Raw genomic sequence first — 18,274 nt, forward strand, 5'->3', positions numbered from 1 at the left:
TTAAATGTTTAAATTTTAATTTTTTTTAAAATAATAATATTTTTTTATTTAATTTTAATTTAATATTTTCAAATTACAAGAATATGAGAGGTTCTGTACAAAGGAGTTTTGTTTATAAGAGTTTATTTTTCTATTAAGAGTGTTATCTGTTCCTTTCTTCTGTATCTACTTGTGTTGCAGCACTGAAATTTCCCCATGTGCGGACAAATAAAAGCATGTCTTATCTTATCTTAAAGGCAGATTTAGATCCATTAGCCGCAAAAAGAGCAGCAGCCACTCAGCTTTTCTTTTGTAAAATTAATGTGTACATTTTCCTTGACAAATCAAAATGAGTATTTACGTATTTACATGAGTCAAAATAACATATGGAAGAAAATATATGATCTTTTTTGTATCACCGTGGAAAGTACAAAATAAGCACAGCCAATTGTCACTCATAATACAAAAATATATATTTAGTCAATATAACATAACTCATATGATCACCTCTGATTCCCTCAACTCAGCTGTTAACCTGCCCCAGAAATTACACATTCAAAAATATTAAGTTAATGTTCATGAAAACTCTCCATTTGTGGGTTACCATATTCAAAATGAATTATTCTATATTTTTTCATACAGAAAGCTGAAAACCATGAATACAAAAGACAAAGTTGAAGGTGAATTTTAGACTCTTTATTTCCAATCAGGTCTAAATGCATAGAGATATATCAATGCTTCTTAAATTGTTGGATAAATGGCAAAGTTTCCAATGCCACATACATTTTTCTTGTTCCGGGCCATGCGGATGTATCCTCCTTCTCCCCAAGACGCTCCCCAACTGAAATTACAGAAGCATTTCTATTACAGACTGCTCTTCATTTACAAGGTTTTTACTCAAAATCTCAGACCAACCTGTTTTTGACAATCCAATAGTCTTCTCCTTTCTCTGTGCCATAGCCAACAACAAGAACCGCATGGTTTGTTGACTTGGGGTCACATTTGGGATCATTGTACACGCCTGAAAGAAGAGCAATTCAGCTCATATTAGTTTTATATTGTAATATAGTAGTGCAACACAATTTAATATAAATTATTAACACTAGAACTCTCAGAGCAGTCATTTTGACTGCTTTTACTCTGCTTAGGTAGATTTTTGGTGTTCGTCGCTTTGACTTATTGTAGCTATATATATATTTAATTGATATGGTATGAGTTTGAGAACATTTTCAAAATGTGACGGTGCATCCCATGAGACAACACATTTAGCAGGTGGATGTAATGTTTTGCCTTGTTTCTGTTCATCTGACTCAATGACTGAACTACCTCCTTTGTACAAGTGAAAAGTTGGCAGCCCCGCGTTCACAGCCACAGCCACAGGCCCCACATTGGCCACGACAGACTCCAGCATCTTCTCATCTCCACGAGGAAGGGTGCGGAAGTTTGAGCAGGAAGCCACCTTCCCTTTCACAGAATAGCGACAGATCCCGTCCTGAAAACATATTGATTGATTAGATGCAGGTTTGAGGTAAACGTGTTGTGAATTCTCATTCTCATTGCACTAACAGGAGCTGCACTCGATGAATTATTTATGTTCAAACACTGAATATGTGCAGCGTGGAGCTCGGATGCAAATAATACAAAGGTATGAAAACATATTTCACACGTTGTACACAAAGGAACAGGCACAGGCACTTCTTTGTGACTAGTGCTGTTTTATTCCTTCACATAAATGACTTGTTCTGGAGAATAGGAAAACTATTACTGTTTACATTCACTTTTGATTACAATTACAGGTCAGGTCAGTGGAGTTCTGCATGTGAGGATGAAATGCAGTGAAATGTCCGGGTGAGGATGAAATGCCCGGGTGAGGATGAACTGCCTGGGTGAGGATGAAATGCCTGGGTGGGGGATGAAATGCCTGGGTGAGGATGAAATGCCTGGGTGAGGATGAAATGTCCGGGTGGGGGATGAAATGCCCGGGTGGGGGATGAAATGCACGGGTGAGGATGAAATGCCTGGGTGGGGGATGAAATGCCTGGGTGAGGATGAAATGCCTGGGTGAGGATGAAATGCCTGGGTGAGGATGAACTGCCCGGGTGAGGATGAAATGCCCGGGTGAGGATGAAATGCCCGGGTGAGGATGAACTGCCCGGGTGAGGATGAAATGCCCGGGTGAGGATGAAATGCCCGGGTGGGGGATGAACTGCCCGGGTGAGGATGAAATGCCCGGGTGAGGATGAAATGCCCGGGTGAGGATGAAATGCCCGGGTGGGGGATGAAATGCCCGGGTGAGGATGAAATGCCTGGGTGAGGATGAAATGCCTGGGTGAGGATGAAATGCCTGGGTGAGGATGAAATGCCTGGGTGGGGGATGAAATGCCTGGGTGAGGATGAAATGCCTGGGTGAGGATGAAATGCCCGGGTGAGGATGAACTGCCCGGGTGAGGATGAAATGCCCGGGTGAGGATGAAATGCCCGGGTGAGGATGAAATGCCCGGGTGGGGGATGAACTGCCCGGGTGAGGATGAAATGCCCGGGTGGGGGATGAAATGCCTGGGTGAGGATGAAATGCCTGGGTGAGGATGAAATGTCCGGGTGGGGGATGAAATGCCCGGAATGCCCGGGTGAGGATGAAATGCCTGGGTGAGGATGAAATGCCTGGGTGGGGGATGAAATGCCTGGGTGAGGATGAAATGCCTGGGTGGGGGATGAAATGCCTGGGTGAGGATGAAATGCCTGGGTGGGGGATGAAATGCCTGGGTGAGGATGAAATGCCTGGGTGGGGGATGAAATGCCTGGGTGAGGATGAAATGCCTGGGTGGGGGATGAAATGCCCAAAGAGGAGGAATGCAAATAAATGCCCAGGGTGGAAGAATGCAAGGAAGTCTAATGCAATGAACTCAGGGGGAACAAATGCGATGCAATTCCCAGGTAGAAGAACTGAGATGAAATGCCAAAGGGAAACAAATGCAATGAAATGCACTGAAATATCAAGGGGCAATATGCGATGTTATACCAAGAGGGGACAAATGTGTTGAAATGCCAAGAAGGGATGAATGCGATGAATGTATGAGATAGATTAAGATAATATCTACTCATTAAAAGTACACTATGTTTATTTACTTATTCATCTATTAACTGTTAAACCACTTAACCAACCCAGCCCTGGTGGAGGGTTTGCCTCCTGCTTGTCACCATGGAGATGTTATTGCTTTCACAGGAATGTTCCACAGGATGGCTGTCTACACAAGCAGGTGGCCTGACCCACAGTAAGAATGCCTGATTTGAAAGATTATTTTTAGTAAAATAAACAGCTAGATGGATGTGTAATAATCGTAATTCTGTACTGTGGAACATTCCAAGCAAAGCAGTAATATCTTTGAGACATGGCAGCAGACCACCCAGCAGAAAAGTTATACATTCCACCTTTTAAGATGTTTATTTTATATTTTTAACTATCACATTATTTAACCAGGAAAGTGCTGTTGAGATAAATCACAATAGAAAGCGATCTTCTGATTTCATCTAACAAGACAAAAATGCGAAACACTATAAGCTTTAAAGTAATTAAATTATAGTCTTGTGGCAATAAATGTTCTAAATATAATGTACACGTGAGTCTAACCTGGTGTTCATAAGGGTAAGAGTACTCCGAGTCGATGCCGTTGTTGCGGATGATGTATTTGTAAGCTTTAGACATATAGCCTCCTTTACAGCCATGGTTCCCGTCCACTACGCTGCAGTCCACAAGGTTCTGGGGACTGAGCTGCTCCAGAACTCCTGTGCGTTTTCTCATCTGCCCCTCCAGAGCCCCCAGAGAACCGAAGGCCCAGCAGGACCCACACATGCCCTAAAAACAAACAAACTTGTCTCAATGGAGATGAAGATGTCCAGGAATATTCAACAGTAAAGCCTTCAACTTTTATATCTTGCATCTATTGCCTTGAAAAACTAAACTTAATACCAATGAATTCAGCAGAAGTTTAACGTTTGCATCACACCTTTGTTCAGGCTTGCAAAAATGATTGCGACATATTTGATAGAGAAGTTGTGATGACATTTAAACTTGTATTAAAGCTTTTATGTGATTGGTATTGTGTTTCTATTACGTTTTGGGTATTTATTGAATAGTATATCATGGTATGGACTCTCCTCTGATGGACCCACTACCAGAAAAGTTACATACACACCTTTAAATTTGCAACGCCACCTTTTCTAAAACATGTTTTTCAGAATTGCTTTAGCTACATTTTCTATAGTTTTTATCTTTAACAGAATTAGTTGTTTTATGATGTTATGTCTATGGCTGTGCAGCTTATCCAGCGCCAACGTCAACTGTGGTTGTTTTAAATGTGGCATCGAAAGCTGACTTTGTTATAACACTATACATTACATTCAGCAGTACACTTTGATAGATGTATATTTGTATTTGTATCCGTATATATATGTGTCTTACTTGATTTTGCACAGAGCCGACAAGCCCACGCTGCCTCCAGTCCACAGATCGAGGGACGGTCGAATCAGACAGTTTCTTCAAAGTGGCATTTCTGGCTGTGTTCAACTTCTCTGGCTTCAGCCCGTTTAACTTCTCGTTCACTTCTTCTGCCGTCTGATGAGAAGGAAATAATGAGCGTTCGCTGCCCACACGGCTCGCTTGCTGTCAGTTGCATGAAACAACCACTACTTCCTCTGTGTTTCTTATCAGCAGTGAACTTCTCCTTTGATGCTCGTTATTGGAGGGTCAACAGGAAACATGAAAGCTCCAAACGCACAATATGGCAACTTCTACAAAAACTGCCTTTAAAAACTGAGTGGTGTGTTTTAGACGCACTCTCAGACATGTTATTGCTTTGTAAGTATGACATTAAAGTTACAATCTCTATGGAGACAAGGAGATGATGCCACCAGGCCAAATTACAGGTCAGGTCTGTGGCAAAGTGAGAATAATGTTTTTCAAGGGATTTATTTAGCAATTAAAACACCTGTAATTGAATAAATGCAAGAAAGATGCGTTTAATGCCATAAGTCGGTGACAGAACCTCCACAAGGAAAAGTTACAAGCTACAATTAACACTACTCAAGAAGAAACAACAACAAATACATACAAATACAAGTACATTTAATCCTACGCCAGGTTTCAATCAGATGTTTTATTTTTTATATATACTTGAGCAAAAGTTAATAAAAAAAAGGCTCAAAAGTAGAAATTATTTTCAGAAAAAGTCTCAATATTGTGTAAATGTGATGACACAAACTTTAACCTGTCTAAAGCAAAAATAATTAATAATAGATTTCTGTCACGTGGACAAATGTTTTAAGAGGAACTAAAGAGTTGTTAATTTTTACTAAGTACAGGACATCAAAATGGAACCCTTAATTAAAGACCAAGCCTTTGGTGTAGTTAATCAGATTGACAAAATGGAATTGGAGCAGGTCCTATACGTTGGCTTTAGATTAAGGATTCGGCTGCAGTTGAGCCCCAGATTAACTCTGTCTGATGATTAAAAGACGCGGTGGAGTCTTATTAGAGCTTCATATAATTAAAGACACAGAATTATGATGTTATGCATGCGACGTCCACCAGAGGTCTCACTACAGGAAAGCTCACCATGACAACTGTGTTGATACTGCTGCGTTTTACAGAAACTAAACTATAGATATTTAGGAACAATTGTATAGCGCTAGAACTGTACGAGAATGAAATATAAGATTGTTACAATCTGTTTTAACATTCTATTGTTAAATACTGTCAAATGTGTAAATGATGATTTACTCAGTTACATTTAATAGTTAGAATAAAGCCAACATTAGCATTTAAGGCATATTGAAGAGGTGTAATAACTCATTCATATTTGAAGAGTTCACATTGCAATAATTGATTTTTGTCAACAGATATTATCATCATGTGGCTTGGACTTTATCAAGGTTGGATGGAATAACATTTTGATAGCTGTAAAATACATTTGGCTTTAAAAAACATTATTGTACAAAGTGTAAACTGCAAACTGCTTTTGCAAATAAAGTCTATTTGAATAACTCTATATAAATAATACTTTCTTTAAAAAGCAATTCTCACAACTCTAACCACCGCCAAGAAAACTATCCTCATGAACTGGAAAACCCACAATAACATACACATTAATAACTGGAGAAATCTTCTCACCGACTTCATTACAATGGAATATACATCTCCCCTTTATAACCGCTCATCTGAACCCGACCCCCCATATCATTAATATCATTATCATTGTCACAACTGTTGCCCTGCCCCAAAAATACTAACACCCGCCCATCATTTCTTGTATTTTTAATGCACCACAGTGTAGTGTGTGTTTCAAATGGCTGGACCGACATGGTTTCCGTAGGACAGCATCTCTGTCCCAAGTGGAGACACTCGTAAAATGTCCTCCTTCTTTTAATGCACCTTAGACACTACACACATTTGTATAATATATAATAAATGTCTGACGATTGAATATCAAACTGCTTTATAACTCTGTTGCATGGCATTGTTGATAGATAAATAAAAATGCTTAGTGAAAAACACATTAAAGATTGTATTAAGATGGAATATATGTTTTTAGGGTTCTGGTTTGGAAGTAACAGTAATGTATTATACCATGTCCGCCAGGTGGTTCAGTCCCAGAGTAAAGTTGTATTTCCCGGCCGCCACCTCCTGATGGTGCCTCCAAATCTGCTCCAAGTTCTTCTCCCATAATGCCCTTCGATAGCTCACCTCAGTCTGAAAAACAGAACATTTATTCTAATGTTGCTCCACTTTAATTGCATGAAGGTGTCACTTCTGCTCATACCTTGTTCTCGTAGACTTTGTCATGCTTGATCCTCCACTCTTTCCAGGCTTGGTTCAAGGTGAATGAAGAATGACAGCCGATGGGGACGGAAACAAACAAAACAAGGAAGAAAAGCATCCTGCACAGATCATTTGAAAACACCATGAGACATTTACAGCATAGAACAACTTTCACCAAATCTATTCTACAATTCAGTATCAACAGCTGTGGAAAGAACATGACTTGATTTGATAAAACACATTTTTGACATACTGCAAAATGTAGGTCAGACAAGAACAGCCGTCAAACTAACTTGATACAAGGCAATAACTTAATAACTCAACTTTTTAAGAAATCATTTCACCATTTCTCCATCTGCCGATATGAAAACTACAAAACTATTACAGTCAAACTCAACCGTACCTGTTGCATGTCCTGTAACGGAGTGCACTCAGTCTGCTGCAGCAAAGGCTTTTAAACTACAGAAACAGGAAGTCATGTTTTGAGGGTTGGAGACACTGCCTTTAAGGTTGTCACAAGGAACTAATTTACATCGAGCCGCTTCTCTAGCTCAAAATACTCTTGTAGCAGTCTCACGCACGCAGAAATCATACTATACTGTAGGATGGGTGCAAGCTAGATATTATATTATACTATAATATTATACCTTGAAAGATGCTTCATTTACATATATGATGTAAGTTCTCAATAGTTGTCAAATGATGTGGTTGGAATGTGAAACCTGTGGTATTTCTGATGCCATATGCAGTTTTTCCTTCAGAAAGGTTTCCTGTTTCTGCAAAATGATGTTGAAAATGTTTGTCAAAATCTTTTTGTAAGAAATACTCTACAAAAATTTTGAAAAAGTCACAAAATACAAAGACTGTTTGTAAAACTGCAGAAAGAACATAAATGAGATGTAAAATCATGGGTTATGCAAAAATATGGAAACGTATGGACGGGTCTGCCAACTTAAATCACTATCAAATTTCATTGATAAAACAGTGGAGCAATTGAATGACAATTTAACTGCATTTGAATGAAACGGGTAAAACATGCTTAGTATCAGAAGCTAATTCTGAAATCAATTGTTGTTGTTTTTTACACTAAATGAACAATTTTAGACTTGTTTTTATGGGTTTCAGCTTGAGGACCCATTCAAAAGATGCTAGATTTCCATCACTTTGAAAGCCATTACAAAGGTGTAGATGAACTGTGTGGATAAAAACGAGACGTATTTATGAGAACATTTGAGAAGTATTTCTGACGAGATGATAAGATCTTGTTGTCCGTAAATGCTTTTAAAACTAAGTTGCAAACAATACAATACAAACAATACGTGGAAATGCTGGAAAAAACTGGAACAACTGCTGGATCTTGCCCAGAACTCCCTTGTAAAAGAGATTTTTAATCTCAATGGGACTCTTCTGGTTAAATAAATGTTAAATAAAAGAATGTAAATATTTTAATTGCCACCAATCGGCCCCCCAAATCAGATTGCTGAAGTGTAAAATACTCAAAATTTGGTGAAACCACTAATAATCTATAAAAAAAAACTAAGCCCTGACATAATAATGTTTGATAAGAAGGAAAGTATTTATCAATTACTTTATACAAATGTAAATCCCAATTCGTCCCATCTCATAGAATTTATGTCTCGTATCTTTTGTCTAGTGATGATCAAATGATGTGTATTTCTTTCATACATTTTCTCCCTCCTCGACAATAGTGTTGTAGTGAGTATTTTGGGAGCACAGTGGATGTCCCTGAGTGGAGGTGCCTCTGACGACACAGCGTTAATGAACAGAGTGGACGTCGTGTTATGCAAGCGAGTTGGTGGCCCCTGGTTTCGGCCCCTGCGGGTGCTCTTTTCTCTTCCTGAGTCTTGGCTTTGGCCTGAGATCTGCTGATGGAGGCAGGTTCAGAGGGAGCAGATGGTGAGCTTCTGAATCACCGTGGCCTTTCTTCTTTCTCATGTGGGGAGCTCTTTTTCTGACACTTCAATGTGGCACCAAGTTCTTAGAGGGGCACTATGTACGTTTTCTGGTGGAGGGCCCATCACCTGCTTGTCTCAAAGATGTTACAACTCTGCACAGTATGATACAAACGTATTTATCCTTCATTTATTCAACTCCAGGCATTGCTATTGCCAAAAATACACAATTGTCTCAAGGCCTGTCACAATAACTACTATATCAACAAACTACTACAAAGAAAAATCCCCTCTATTGTAAAGAAATGTTCCATATTTTCCATCAACAATAAATGAGGGACAGTTTAGAGTAGTGGGGATTTTTCTTTTTGTCGTAGTAAGATTAAGAGTAAGATTTGAGCTGTAGTGGTGCTAAATATAAATCCAGGAATAGGATGTCAGTATTATTAGGTTTATCGTTTATCGGGATTTTACAGGTTGAAAAATAAGAAAATAATCATGACAATTTCAGAAGGAACATTTTGTCTTTTTAATTCAATCTATAATACAAAACATGCATCTGAACGTACCGAAACTTCCTTTTTATCTGGGTGTTTTTGTCACGTTATCTTCTTGTAATTCACACATTTCAAATGTGTAAAGATGGTCACAAACTTGAGAGGGTTGAATAAGCACTTAATTATAGTAATTTATGATACTAACTAACCACTAGTGTTTCATTCCACTGCTTCTTCTTGTCTCCATGGAGATTACTCAGTTTTAAGCCATTTTGTACAACAGGAAAATTCACTATCCAAATTAAGTTATTGCAGAAAGATAAAAATAAACAAATGACTTGGAAACTCAAGGTCCACCTTTAGTTTGTATTGGGGATTGTGAAGAGGCAGCGTGTGTGGAGTGTCTTGTCCAAGGGCACGACAGCAGAAAGTGCGTTAAGAGAGCTTTAAACTCTCCTATGGCACCTATGAGCAGCTCAAATAAATGAATAACTTTATGGGTGATTGAATGTCTTTTAAAAAATATCCACAAGTAAAATCCACTAATTTGAATTTTATATTATCTATTAAGGATGAAGTCCACAGACTTTTCATATTAAATTCAGACAACAATCATATCTTTGGGGTTGAACAATGGCACCACTACTGAAGCTGTAGTAAATAGTTCTAGCTAAATACTATCATAACCATAAGTTCTCACAGTTAAACACAAAATTGTACTATTTATTAAATTATATATATGTATTTATGGTGTTTCTGCTTCTGTTTTTTTTGTATTGTAATTTTGTATCTTATTGTGATTTTAATGTATATTTTATGGTTCTAAAGCACGTTTTGTATAGATTGTGCTCGACAAATACATTTCATTGTTTGATTTATGGGTTTCCTGTTATAAGCAAAAATCTGTGCATTCAAAGGCCAACGTTTATTTAATAATCTTTAGTGATTTAGTGAGATCTGGACTCAATTTATTAATTTACCGGTAATTAATATATCCATGTCCATCATTAAGTTTGTTATAAACAGACACAGCAAACCAAAAACTCAAAATATCATAGAGAAGAATGTAAATGTTATACAGCAGTGACAAAGTACGCCGTTGCAGTAACGCCATTTCACAAGATAAAGCATTACAGAAAAGTGTATAAACAGCTAATCTGATACAAAAACAGGGATTTAAAACCACTCAGAATCAATACTTAAATCAAAGTCCACCCCGCAATCCTCGATAGCTGATTTCTTTATTCCTAAGTGTTGCTTTAAATCATTCCCATCTGGTGTTTGCTCCTAAATCTCTATATTTGGCTGACCTGTGACTACATCCTGTTGTCCAGAGCAGCGTTTTGGACGAGGTCCATGAGACAGCGTTTATAATCCTTCCAGTGAGCAGCGAACCTCCCTTCCACAGACCAAGCAAGACAGAACCAGAGAATACTCCTGCCTGTCCTGAAAAGAAAGTTTTTAATTTAAATTTTTAAGGAAAAAAATATGTATATAAATTTAAAAGAAAATTTCAAACAAGAAGAACTTTATCTATTGGTACATTTTTCATTTCTAACAGAGCCTGAAATTGTTCTGACTTTTCTTCCAAAGCTGAAGCTGTTGTAGTGGCAGCAATAACTGTGATTCAATTATTTTTTGCAATTTTCTGGTCCTAGTTTGAGCGCTCATGGGGGAGATCTGAACAAGTCTATCATTAACGGCTCCTGGGATGAGCTGTCATCATCAGCATCAGTCACTGCGTACTCTTGTCTCCAAGCAACTGAGGAACAACTCAATTACCTGTTGAGGATTCGTTTAAAACAGTAAGGAAACACATAATATGATAAACGAGGTTGACTAATATCTGAACGAAGTGCTAAAAATGCATGCGATATCAGATGTAATATAATTTGTAACCATAATATATTTTGTAACCATAATATAATCTGTAACCAAGTATTTTACCTCCATTGGAGTGGATGAATAATGCATAATGTATCCAGTGTGCTGAAAGATTCTCTATAAATCTAAGGTGTTACTATTATTGTATTGTGTTTATTAATTTCAGGACATTGTTATCGGATTGGATTTAAGACAGAGTCAGAAGTGGCGCTAAATATAAATCCAGGAATAGGATGTAAATATTATTAGGTTTATCGATTATCGGGATTTTTCAGGTTGAAAAATAAAAAACAGTCATGACAATTTCAGAAGGAAAATGTTGTCTTTTTAATTCAATCTACAATACAAAACATACATCTGAACGTAAACTACCTTTTTATCTGGGCGTTTTTGTCATGTTCTCTTTATCTTGTAATTCACACATTTTAAATGTGTAAAGATGGTCACAAACTTGAGAAAATGGGATGGGTTAGTGAAAAGTTTCACTGTTATTTTGTCATGTTGTGGTGTCTATATCCAGGAATTGAAAAGAGGAATAAGATAGTGTTAGATTAGAAGTAATTTACTGTAAATGTAACATACAGAAACATCCCATGAAAGACTAAAAGACAAGTGCTATGTAAATGTAACATACAGAAACATCCCATAAAAGGCTATCATCTGCAACCTTAGGGGAGATTAATTTAATACATATCAGTGTGATTGTTCAATTGCTATAATTTTGAGGCTGTTATGATCGCAGAATAGAAAATGTGAATAATAGTGTTATTCTGTTCCTTCGCCACATGCTCAGCGTGACACAGGATGGAAGGTGGCATCGCACTCCAAAGCGTTTCCTTTTATATCACTGTGTATGGGAACTGTGCACAAACAATGGCACATTTTAATGAACAGATTATGTTGTAGAGCCACAGTTGGTCTGCTTCCTCTCCGTTGGCTCTTAAAGGTGACAGAGAGCTGTTTGTGTGTGTGTGTTTCGTCATAAACAAGTATTGACTTATTTTAGAGTTTATATTGCAAGATTTAATAAAGACCAGGCATTCCACAGTAGCTCTGGTAAACAAGCTGCTTCACCTATACTTTTGCTTTTACTGCCCTCTACTGGCCATTATTATGTATAGACGCACAAATGATATGTCATGTTGTATTTTTTGTTCAAGTATTTAGAGTATGTATGTATATGCTGCCCGGTGGCCGAGTGGTTAAGGCACAGCACACATATGCCAGCCTCCATGTTCGATTCCCGTCTCAGATAATTTACTGCATGTCTTCCCTTCTCTCTCATCCCCATTTCACACGCTCCTCTCCTGTCTAAGAAAGTCTACGAGCAAAGACATTTTTAAAATAAAATTAGAGTCTTGTCTCGCAGCTAAAAATATTACAGGCTATTGTAATATTACTTGATTTTTTACTGCTCTTTTGTTGGCAAAATTCATTGTTAAAAGCAATTTAGAATTGCACAAATGTAATTTTAGTAATTATAGCAATATGCGCTCTATATTTTTTTGTATATTATTTTATATAGTTTACAGACTCCCTGTGTCTCCACAGGAGTAGGTCCAGTTTGTAACAAGGCAGTAAACACAAAGACCGTAAGAATAAACAGAGCTTTGATGAGGTTTTCTATGGACTCAACAAGGACACAGCCACCACTCAATGCTAGGTGCTAGATGCAAAGCTTCAGCTGAAGCTAAAGGATGTGATTATGGTGCACCTATGGAGGTCAGAGATTTACTTAGTAAGGGTTTTGCAAGAGCAATTAGGGTTAGTACCAATTACAATCAATTCACAGGGAAACACTTTGTCAAAACCTAAAAGATTTTGAGGGGCTGAAGTTTTCTAATTGTAATTGTGTAACACACAATGGTTAGGGTCCTGGTTAGGACATGGTATTTTGTAGTTTAGTTTAAAGTCCTTTCATATTGCGTCTGTGTACAAATAATGTCCATTCACTTGATTGAACGCAATTCTAAACATTTCAGATTTTGAATTTCATTGGTGATCATTGGGTTTTGATCGATTAAAAAAAATAATGCGGTAAAAAATAATAATAATGTATGTATATTAATACATACTATAAATATATAATATATAAACATAATATATCTAATTACAAAAAATAAACATAAAAAATATTCTTTCTAAGTAGGGAGAAGTCCTCAAAATGGTTCCCATAACAGGGAACTGAAAATAAGATTAAATATCTATCTATCTTTTGTCTTGTTTCTTCCTTATAGGCTTTAAGAAACAACATCCCTGTACTGTGTGTGCCTGGTAATGAAAAACTACTTCTGTTTAACCAAAGCGTGAGTATAACTACTATTTATTAACCCATTTATTTCGACTAAAGTCTATTACCAACTAATCCCTCGACTGCCCCACACATATTTGCTGGTGTGTTGACTGTTACTGTGTAGTTTGAATGGCTCTCTCTCTTCTTCTCTCCTCAGCTGCTCCTCGTCGACAGATGCAGGCCGGCCTCCAGTTGTTTATGAGGATTATGCTGGACAAGCGGCTGGTGTGGGCTGCTCTATGCCTGTTTGGGGCTGGTGTGGCATTATCCTCAGATATTGAGTGTCCACAGCCTTGCTTTTGCAATGTATCCGAACAAAGGGTGAACTGTTCTTCCATTCAGCTAAGCACAATCCCAAACCAACTGCCTTCGAATACCAAATCAGTCAATTTAACCCACAACAAAATAAGATCTGTGGCTAGTCAACAGTTTGGAGGTTTAACACGCTTGCAGGAGCTGGATCTTAGCAACAACATCCTGGTGATAATTGAAGTTGAAGCTTTTGTTGGGTTGCAAGCTCTGATGACTCTAAAACTCGCTCGCAATCACTTGAAGATTATTCCCGTGGAGGCGTTTAGCGGCTTACCCAAACTGCAGCTACTAGATATTAGCGACAATGAGATCCTTGTGTTGTTGGCTTTTACTTTCCGTGATTTGCCTTCCCTGCGCTGTCTTAAAGCATCACAAAATGACCTGGTTTTTGTCTCTCATAATGCGTTCACAGGCTTAACAAGTCTGCAAGAGCTGTATCTAGATGGGGGTAACCTTACCGACGTGCCAACTACAGCGATAACTCAACTAGGCGAGCTACAAAGTCTACATTTTCACCATTTTGGGCTGGTTACATTGCCAAATTTCTCCTTCTATCCACTTGGGCGTCTTAAGCAACTTGTTATGTCACATTGGTCTGTGCTTGAGACCCTTTCAGTCAATAGTCTTTTCGGTTTAAATCTTACATCTCTAACTATCACTCATTGCAACCTTAGTACTTTCCCGTACATCCCTCTGCATCATCTGGTTTACCTTGTACGCTTGGATCTTTCGCACAACCCAATCACTTATATTAACAAAAATGCTCTCGGAGACTTGCTTCGCCTACAAGAGTTTCACTTAGTTAGCGGATCCTTGTTTCACATTGAACTTGAAGGTTTTAAAGGCCTTGTGTATTTCAGGGTGCTAAATGTATCAAGAAACTATCTCACCACACTTGAATCTGGAGCTTTTCAATCAATTGACACTTTGCAAGGGCTTGGACTTGACAACAACCCGCTTGTATGTGATTGTCGCTTGCTGTGGGTGGTAAAACGGCAATTGTACCTGAATTTTGGTGGAAATATACCAGTTTGTGCCAAATCTAGTCAGGAGCAGGGGTTGAACTTTCTTGAATTTTCACAGGAAGATCTCTCACGGTTGCTGACATGTCGCCGGCCTAGAATAAGACGACGCAGAAAACAGGAGGTTAGTGTTGACCAAGGGCAAACGGTGATGCTTTATTGCAATGCAGAAGGTCACCCGGCGCCATCTGTCACCTGGCTCGACCCCGCGCTCAGACCCTTATTGCCCGTCGGAAGGCTGCGAGCTCTGCCCAATGGCTCACTGGAGGTCCGCTACGCACAGCCACAAGACAGCGGCACTTATGTCTGTGTAGCGTCGAACGCAGCGGGAAATGACAGTCTCCACATCAGCCTCAACGTCAGGGGCTTTCAATCATTAGCCCCTAAAAAGCAATTCCATCTCAAGTCGTGGTTCGCTGCGCCATCTGCCACTCCAGATGCCAGCGCCACCCAGGAGCCCCCATTTGATGTCAAAACGTTACTGATAGCAGCGACCATAGGCTTTCTGTCCTTCTTTGGGTCTGTCTGCTTGTGTTTCATCTTTATGTTTTTCTGGAGCAAAAGTAAAGGGCAAATAAAACACACAGCCACTATAGCGTATGTGCCTCGGAGCGCTATGCCCAGAAGTGGCAGTGGGAACTGCTCCGAGACGACAGGCAGGTTTACAATGAAACTGCTCTGACTTGTGTAACAAATGTGGGACCTAAAGATGCACTATGTAACTTTTCTGGTGATGGGGTCGTGATGGAGATGTTAATGCTTTGCCTGGAATGTTCCATGGCAATAAACTTCTTTATCTACATAAGAACAAGAAGGTGACACCACCAGGTCATGTTACAGGTCAGATCCGTGGAGAAACGGTCATTTCTAGCCATAAAAACACCAAATTAATTATCAAAAGCTTTACCTAATAGAACCTCCAGTGCCTTCTACCGTGCATGAGTGATATGTATGTAGAGATTTAGTTGGTAAGATCATCTTTAAGTTTGCAAAATGAGAAAAGAGAGGAAATTAGCACATAAATCAGGGACTCTCTTAGACGAAATTATTCCATATTGTTAGTTTGCAAAAAACTTCCATAAAAACTTGATTTAAATGTAAGGATAAAATTTATTTCCTCATGTAACCTACAGTGTTTCATTATGCATGACAAGGAGGCAAACAATTAGTATAAATAGACTTTGATAATTTATATAGTTTAATATTATTGCTATGTTGAATTAAAATGTAAATGTTCACATGTTTGTCTGATTTGTTATTATTCATAGTATTTAAGGAAACTCTGGTAAGATATTAGACTTTTATAGACACACAAGAGGCCACTGCCACGTGACTCTTTGTGCTGTTGTTGAGCAGTAAAATGAATTCCTTCTCTCCTCTGCAACCACAGGTTGTACATAGAAGTCTATGTAACAGTACATTGTCCTATTTAGTGTTGGGTGTAACGCCAGTAGCTTACAGTGACTTATGGATGGGCAAGCAGACTTGAACCCGAGTCTCCCACATTAAGCCTATCCTACTGGGATAAACTACCATACCCATTTTTCCTGCTGGATGGATTGAAAGGTCTCACTTTACCAATCAATTAATTACACAAACTACTACTTGTATTACTAACTAACGTCTAATCATTAGAAACGTGAACAGGCAGAGCCTTGGCTGCAAACAAATATTTGTCTCTAAAATCTAGTTTTAAGTTGTTGAAACTTGATGCTGCTGTTGCTTCACTTCTCCACTGCACATGCGCAATTAGGCACGACCTGCAACCATCCATGATTCCATAATATAATAGATCCATCCATGATTCCATAATATAATAGATCCATCCATGATTCCATAATATAATAGATCCATCCATGATTCCATAATATAATAGATCCATCCATGATTCCATAATATAATAGATCCATCCATGATTCCATAATATAATAGATCCATCCATGATTCCATAATATAATAGATCCATCCATGATTCCATAATATAATAGATCCATCCATGATTCCATAATATAATAGATCCATCCATGATTCCATAATATAATAGATCCATCCATGATTCCATAATATAATAGATCCATCCATGATTCCATAATATAATAGATCCATCCATGATTCCATAATATAATAGATCCATCCATGATTCCATAATATAATAGATCCATCCATGATTCCATAATATAATAGATCCATCCATGATTCCATAATATAATAGATCCATCCATGATTCCATAATATAATAGATCCATCCATGATTCCATAATATAATAGATCCATCCATGATTCCATAATATAATAGATCCATCCATGATTCCATAATATAATAGATCCATCCATGATTCCATTATATAATAGATCCATCCATGATTCCATAATATAATAGATCCATCCATGATTCCATAATATAATAGATCCATCCATAATTCCATAATATAATAGATCCATCCATAATTCCATAATATAATAGATCCATCCATGATTCCATAATATAATAGATCCATCCATAATTCCATAATATAATAGATCCATCCATGATTCCATAATATAATAGATCCATCCATAATTCCATAATATAATAGATCCATCCATAATTCCATAATATAATAGATCCATCCATGATTCCATAATATAATAGATCCATCCATAATTCCATAATATAATAGATCCATCCATGATTCCATAATATAATAGATCCATCCATGATTCCATAATATAATAGATCCATCCATAATTCCATAATATAATAGATCCATCCATAATTCCATAATATAATAGATCCATCCATGATTCCATAATATAATAGATCCATCCATGATTCCATAATATAATAGATCCATCCATGATTCCCACACAAGCTCAGGTTCTTTCCCCCCAGTGAGGTGACGTTCCATGTCCCCGGAGTCAGTTTTTGTGCTTAGAGGTTGTCGAAGTCCCTGCCATCGACTGCAGCCCAGATCTCTCTGCACCGGCCCCTTACGGATCCTCCTGTATCGGACCGTTGTGGTGAAGAAAGAGCAGAGTCGAAAGACAAAGCTCTCAATTTACCCGTCAATCTATGTTCCTACCCTCACCTATGGTCATGAGCTTTGGGTAATGACCGAAAGGACAAGGTTGCAGATACAAACGGTCGAAATTAGTTTCTTCCGCCCGGTGGCTGGGTGCTCCCTTAGTTCTCTTAGAGTCCTCCTCCAGTCACACGGGAGGAGCTTTGACTAGAGTTGCTGCGCCTCCACGTTCTAGAGGAGCCAGCTAAGTTGGCTCGGGCATCTGTTCCGGATGCCTCCTGGGCGCCTCCCTGTTTCGGGCATGTCCCACCGGGAAGAGGCCCCGGGAAGACCCAGGACACGCTGGAGGGACTATGTCTCTCGGCTGGCCTGGGAATGCCTTGGGATCAAGGTATCAGTATCTGGGGAGAGGAAAGTCTAGGAGTCCTTGCTTAGACTACTGCTCCCGTGACCCAGCCCCGGATAAGCGTAAAAAGATGGATGGAGGACATAAACTTCCTCTGCATAAGTGCTGACATGCTCACATCTTTACGCTGTAAACACAAAGCATGTTGAGCA

General features: G+C 38.5%; 2 protein-coding genes across 2 annotated transcripts; one reads left to right on the top strand and one right to left on the bottom strand.

Moving 5' to 3' along the window:
• Nucleotides 1-682: 682 nt before the first annotated feature.
• On the bottom strand, nucleotides 683-7,024 carry LOC140361945 (cathepsin K-like). Its single transcript, XM_072447859.1, has 7 exons — nucleotides 6,795-7,024; nucleotides 6,602-6,724; nucleotides 4,439-4,591; nucleotides 3,608-3,832; nucleotides 1,306-1,471; nucleotides 895-1,000; nucleotides 683-820 (listed from the first exon to the last, which is right to left on the bottom strand). Exons 1-7 carry the CDS (start codon nucleotides 7,011-7,013, stop codon nucleotides 721-723), a joined length of 1,092 nt encoding a protein of 363 aa, XP_072303960.1. The 5' UTR covers nucleotides 7,014-7,024; the 3' UTR covers nucleotides 683-720.
• Nucleotides 7,025-10,801: 3,777 nt separating this feature from the next.
• LOC140361936 (leucine-rich repeat and immunoglobulin-like domain-containing nogo receptor-interacting protein 1) lies at nucleotides 10,802-15,954 on the top strand. The gene is made up of 3 exons (XM_072447849.1): nucleotides 10,802-11,008; nucleotides 13,325-13,393; nucleotides 13,538-15,954. The coding sequence occupies exon 3, from the start codon at nucleotides 13,555-13,557 to the stop codon at nucleotides 15,394-15,396; it is 1,842 nt and encodes a 613-aa protein (XP_072303950.1). The 5' UTR covers nucleotides 10,802-11,008; nucleotides 13,325-13,393; nucleotides 13,538-13,554; the 3' UTR covers nucleotides 15,397-15,954.
• The last annotated feature ends 2,320 nt before the right edge of the window (nucleotides 15,955-18,274 follow it).

The sequence above is a fragment of the Eucyclogobius newberryi genome, unplaced genomic scaffold (genome assembly GCF_026437365.1).
Source record: "Eucyclogobius newberryi isolate DKJ021-1_F unplaced genomic scaffold, fEucNew1.0.hap1 SCAF_16, whole genome shotgun sequence".
NCBI classification, from domain to species: domain Eukaryota; kingdom Metazoa; phylum Chordata; class Actinopteri; order Gobiiformes; family Gobiidae; genus Eucyclogobius; species Eucyclogobius newberryi.